The sequence below is a fragment of the Microtus ochrogaster genome, unplaced genomic scaffold (genome assembly GCF_000317375.1).
Source record: "Microtus ochrogaster isolate Prairie Vole_2 unplaced genomic scaffold, MicOch1.0 UNK78, whole genome shotgun sequence".
Classification (NCBI taxonomy): Eukaryota; Metazoa; Chordata; class Mammalia; order Rodentia; family Cricetidae; genus Microtus; species Microtus ochrogaster.
Window position 1 is genome coordinate 1577585 of NW_004949176.1, and position 6426 is coordinate 1584010.

The window sequence follows — 6426 nt, forward strand, 5'->3', positions numbered from 1 at the left end:
ACCTCTCCAGCATAAGTTGTCATCAGTGTTTTTGATCTTGGCCATTCTTACAGGTGTAAAATGGAATCTCAGAGTTGTTTTGATTTACATTTCTCTGATGACGAAGGACTCAGAGTACTCCATCTTTTCCTGAGCACTCTGGATAGCTCTAAAAGCCATGACTGAAGCAAGGAACTCAGCAGGGGCCAGGTGAAGTGGTACCTGCCTGTAGGCTGTGGCTGAGGAGGCTGGACAGAGGACCCCGGGACCTAGAGTTGGAAGCCATCTTGGGCAGCAGAGTAAGACCCTGTGTTAAAACAAAAAACAAAACTCAGCATTATCTGTTTCTTGATTGTTTTCTGTACTTGGGCAACAGACATCTTCCAATAGTAACTGTCTAATCTGCACAAACAAAACATTATCCCTACAACTTACAGGATCCCTGAAGCCTTCTGTTTGTTTCTGTCTTGAGTGATCCAATGGTCAGGCTATATAAGAAGTCACCCGGATTCCTTTAAACTGAACAACTTCCAGGTGGTGATGATTTTAAAAGCTCGTAAAGCGACCCTGACCTGTCACAGCACGGAAGTCTTGCTGACTTCCAAAGTGACAAAGAAAGGGTCCACCCACCTCTGCTACACCAAATCCTGCAGAACACCCCGAACCGAGGAGTGGCAGGAGGAACCTCCATCTACAAGGCTGTGTTAGGAAAGGAGCGTGTATGAAAACGTCATGGATGTAGTCCTGTAAACCATGATAAAACACCGCACCAGCCCAGGGACGGCAGGCAGATGGGTGTTTAACTGACATGCACTCTGCATAGGAACCAGAGACTGCACGTTTGATTAATATCATCATGTTAATGGAGCCAGCGTGCATGGAAGCTGGGGTTTTATTCATTTTATCTGTTCCCTTATGAGGGCATAAGGATTAACTGTTATGTTCTTTGTCTGCATTTGCTGATAATCGAAGTGGAAACTATTCCAGTCTGCGTATCCTTTAACGGCCACCTCTTCTTGTTTATTTTAGTTGGTGCTGTGGTTTCTGCCTACGAAATCATATTGTTTAAGGGAGAAGAAAATTGGAATTCCTCGTGTCTTCCTGAAATACAATGTTTTTGGAGCCTAGAAATTCTGCTATGTGAAGTATCACTTAGTTATCAAGACACAGTATCTCAGACCACATTGAAGCGAGGGATTCTATTTTCTCAAGTACAGCAATTAGATTGTCATGTGGTTAACTTTAAAATTTTTTTCAAACAGGGTCTGGCTATATAGCCCAGACTAGCCTCCAACTTGTCATCCTCCTGCCTCAGCTTCTTAAATGCTATGGTTATAGAGTGTCTGGCTTAACTTTTTCTATAGGTTAAAATTTTAGTCAAAGCAGCCAAGGTAGAAATGGGGTTTCCGAAAGTAAGGCGCTTCCCCAAGAGACAGCCAGTGGTACCTTAACTGGACCCAATGGGCTAAAAATAGAGCTCCCTTCTGAAGGTAACAGGGAGGCTGCCAACCATCCATCACACCAAATAAATATGCAAATGGAATTAAAGATTCACAGATTATTTTTAGCAAAGTGTTAGTTCCAGTGACCTGGAAACTTTTCTCTCAGGTATTGATACTCTGTAACCCTGGAGAATCCAATTCCATAGAATCAGCCATTTCTCTCCTTCCGTTCCTGCAAGGAACCATGGCATGCCCTTCAGCTGAACCAGAAAGATGGCTCTCTATTGGGACAGGCCTACCTCCTCTCCAGTTACTGTCAATCATTCGTAAACTCTGAGCTGAATAGGAATGCTGGTCCTTCCTAGTTTTTACTTCGGGGCAGGATGTAAGCTTGCATTTCTGGCAGGGTCCTTGGTGTCGTTGACACTGCACTAGCAGATCTGGGTTTGAGAGGCAGTGTTTCTCGCAATGCCGCAGATAAGAAACTGGGTGCGTTTTCATATAACGTCACCTTTTTGCATCAGTCTGCCACATTAGAAAGTTTCCAGTATGGAAGTGGCCCTGATTTCGCTTCAAAATAGCTATTGCTTATACAAAGAGATAAAACTTGTTTTGACTTTGGCGTTCAGTAATGGCACTTAGCCATGGTCTCTTTTTTCCTTCATATAACAAACTTTTATATAACAGAAGGGTCCTTTCTGGGCCTAGCTAATTGCTTTTATAAAAGAGCAAAAAAGTAGGGAGAGAGGGAAAGAAAAAAACCACAGAAGAGGAGAAGATCCCAGTGTTCCAAATCAGCTTGTGGAAACCCCAGTATCCAGCGAGGGGTGCCTTCCCTGCTCTCTGGACCTGGAATCCTGGCATTTCTGCAGACTCCACAGGCAGGAGTGTTTGTGGCGTTAAGATGTGCTATTATACTTCTGTTGTTATTTAAAACAAACCAGTGACTTATGTGCATACCATATTTTTGTTGGAGCTACTTTTGTTTTTTCAGGCCTTGTTTTGTTGGTTGGTTGGTGGTTTTTGTTTGTTTGTTTGTTTTTGAGATGGGATCTTACATAGTAGCCCAGGCTGACCTCAGATTCACTACATAGCCCAAGCTTGACTCAAATTCAGGGTGGTGCTCCTCCTGTGAGCTCTCATGCCTGGCTCTTTAGGGGAAGTTTGGTTTTTATAAGCTGGTGTGATGTTGCGCAACTGAAATCACAGCACTGGGTAGGTAGAACCAGGAAGATTTCTAAATTAAGGCCAGCTGTGGCTACAGGGTGAGTTCCAGGCCAGTATGAACTACATAGCGAGACCCCATCTCAAAGGCAAACACCCCTACAAAATCTCAGCACCAAATGCACCTTAGGCCCAGCTACACTTTGAACTTGATAAATAATAATTGAACATATTATGATATGCCATATAGTGTACTGATACAGGTATACAATACTGAATGGTTAAATCAAGTAGATTAGCATATTGTGGCTCTCCACCTCCTGGCCTCTTGCTAAGCACCATTCTGGTCTTCGTTTCTAGGACTTTGACATTTTAAGAGTCTGCATATATGTAAGATCATGTCCATATAAGTTTCAGAGCTCTCATTCATCTGGGCAGAAGGAAACTTAGTGGGGGCAGGGAAATCCAACTGTATCTGCCTTAAGCAGCCTTGTATCCAGGTAGGGGCTGCCTACCCTACCCAGGCAGGGTTACCTTTATCTATTCCCCCACCACCCCCAACCATGGGCACTGAATTAGAGAGATTCTTGACATTAAATACCAAACCTCTCATTTTAGAACGACTACAGGAAACTCTCCATGCAATGCAAAGACTTTGTGGTGGGCGTGTTGGACCTGTGTCGGGACTCGGAAGAGGTGGAGGCCATTCTGAACGGAGACCTGGAGTCAGCAGAGCCCCTGGAGACACACAGGCACAAGGCTTCCCTGAGTCGGGTCAAACTTGCCATCAAGTATGAAGTGAAAAAGGTGAGTGAGCCAGTCATCCATAGACATGAACGGGTGATGCTGCCATCCAAAGGAATGCTTGATCAGAATAGATTGAGGATGCATCCGGGCAAAGTTAAAGGTTCTGTCCCTTCTCAAGGGTTATCCGTTACAGGATCCAGGGCTTCTCGATGGCAAGGATGAGCCTTCTCTATATTTCCATTTCCTCTGATAAAAGGATTCTGTCTCTAATGTATCTCGGAGTTTTAGTGTAATTTAAATGAATTAGGATAAGCCAAGCACTCTGCAAACTGTGCATTTCAATGCCATTAATAATAACAGCATGGTGACACACATGTCTAATACCAGCACTTGGAAAGTGGAGGCAGGGGAATCAGGAGTTCAAAGCCTGCCTCAGCTACCTAGCAAGTCTGGGTCCACCCTGGGCTACATAAGATGCAGTCTCAGAAACAAAACAAAACAAAAAGTAAAATAATGATAATGATAAGGCTGCTGCTTGCATGCATTTGCAAGGTACCACAACATACTTCTTGCGTTGATCCTTACCACAAGCTTGTATCTATTTTACCTACAAACCAGCTAAGACAGATGATAGGATTCTACTATAGAAGGAAACTGAGGGCTACCAAGCTTAAATGACTTGTCTGCTGTGACATGAATATGGAGATAGTCATGCCAGGGCCATAAATAAAGACTACGGTTACTTTTATTATGACTTCTACAGAAAAACTGTTTTGTGTTTTCATTTTCTAGTTTGCATTGCGCTATTAAACAATTGATAAAAACTAGTAGTTAAATTATCTTATATGTGAAAAATCTGAGTTTCTGGAATTGGATAGTTTAAGTATATTGTGTAACAGAGAGAGTTTTTGTACTTAAGAGAAGCTGGCCGGTACTAGAGAGAGCTCAGTGGTCAGAAACATGTACCTCTCTTCCAGAGGACCCAATTTGAGTTGCTAACAACCATGGTGAGCGCCTCACAACTACCTGTAACTCCAGCTCCAGGGGATTCAGTGCTGGACAACAAACTCCCACCTACACACACACACACACACACACACACACACACACACACACACACACACTTAAAATAAAATAAATCTTTGATAATAAAAGCTAGAAGCTGACAAAGCAGCAGCTATGTGAAGGGTGTGTCTTGAGTATGATCTGGTTGTCTGTGAACAGCCATGTCTTCTGTTCTTCCTTTGGTGTGTTCTCATGCTTACAAGGAAAGGCATAGATCCAAACCGCCAGGGTCACATCGAGATGTCACCAGGGGCTCTTGACTGGCTATGGACATCACTTAGACCCTGGTCTACTCTTTAGTAAAGTGGGGGAGATAACAGTTGTTTAAAGATTCTGTGAGGTGATGCATATAGTTATCACAAGGACCATTTTGTGACATTTACTAATGATTGGCTTACAGCATCTCTGCTACAACGTTTCATGTCAGAATGATGGCTCTTATGCAAGTTGAAGAACCAGAGACAATTTCGTGTTCCTTGCTCTAAATCCAACCCTTGTTATCAAACTAGTTTATCAAGGAAGAAGTCAGCAAAGGTCCCTTGGAAGTTCTTAGACTCAAAAGGAAAAGCAAAGGGACCTGCGTGTACAACCCAGACATCCAGAAACCTCAACCAGATCCAAGTCCAGGACTCCCTGGGGCCACCTGCTGTGAGTGGCCAGTGATGGCACTAGCAGTAGGGACGCTGAGCCCTTGTCCGGTTGTCCTAAGACCTCTTGCAACTCAAGCCTGACACTGGCCTCTGGCCAATGAAACCTAAACCAGCATTCACATTCTAACAAAGCAAGGGTGGAGAAACATCTCTCCCACACCTTCCGGGTGTGAGAAGGCTGCGTGGACACACACACACATGCACGTCCACTCACAGGCACACACACTTCCACCACAACACAGAGGACTTTGTGTCATATCCGTGGGATTTGGGTCAGTCATTAATGCTGTGAACATTTATTTTCACTAGAAATTGGAAGAACACAACCTTTCTGGGAACAGATCCTATCAAAGATAACCAAATGCCTCTTGGGGAGTTCTTCCTGGGAGGTTTTGCTTATGCTGGGGGGGGGGTAATTTTGAACAAGACTGATGCCGTTTTTAGAAAAGCGTCCAGACAAAGTCACGGATCTTGCAACATGAGTCTCTTGTGTTTGACACCTGAAAGGGGGGAATTGATTTCAGTTGTCACAGGCTTCTTATCATCTCGTCGAAAGTGTCATGCTAGCAGAAACAGCTCATCTGCAGAGATGCTCTGTAGCCAACCCACTTGCAGACTGAATGGCTTACCGAATTCCAAACAAGTGGATGCATCGATTACAATGTATGCAGTATCATAAGCAAAAATTTGTTACCAATCAACACGCATGGCTATGAATTTAATATTTATTAGGAAAGGGCTTTTTATATAATAATATCAGACATCTTGAAGGACTGGAGAGATAACCCAGAGGTTAAGGGCACTTGCTGCTCTTGCACAGGACCCAGGTTTGGTCACCGTTATTGACATGGTGACTCACAACCATACATAACTCCAGTTCCAGGAGATCCAGCGCCCTCTTCTGGCCACTCTGGGCACTAGACACACATGTGATGTACGTACATGCAGGTAGAACACTTATATACGTACAATTTTTAAAAATCTTTTTAAAATAAGCCTTAGAACAAAATTACAGATAACTCGACAGCATATAGTTTGGAACTTCCAGACACTAGAAAGATCATCAACAAAATCTAGAAGGAAGGGGCTGGAGAGATTCCCTCACAGTTAAGAGAATTTGCTGTTCTTGAAGAGGACCTGGGTTAAGTTCTCAGGCTCACAACCATCCAGTGGTTGCGCAAGGTGCACATACATACATGCAGGCAAAACACGCATACACATGAAATACATAAATCTAAAAACATTTGTTAATGAAAGTAAATAAAAAATGTAAACCCTGTGGTAATAAACATCAGCTAGGTGTGATGGCACATGCCTGTGACCTTAGTGTTCACGAGGCTGAGGTAGGAGGACCACTAACCCCAGGCTAGCCTGGGGTC

The 6426-nt window shown here is 43.6% G+C and overlaps 1 protein-coding gene across 3 annotated transcripts in view; it reads left to right on the forward strand.

Annotated features, from left to right (window-relative positions):
* Nucleotides 1-6426, forward strand: part of Trpc3 (transient receptor potential cation channel subfamily C member 3) — a 67953-nt gene that overhangs the window by 25083 nt on the left and 36444 nt on the right. For all 3 annotated transcript variants that reach the window (XM_026777635.1, XM_005370393.3, XM_026777634.1), the window contains exon 3: nucleotides 3204-3392. In XM_026777635.1, the coding sequence (XP_026633436.1) occupies nucleotides 3204-3392 (189 nt within the window). The remainder of the gene's footprint in view (nucleotides 1-3203; nucleotides 3393-6426) is intronic.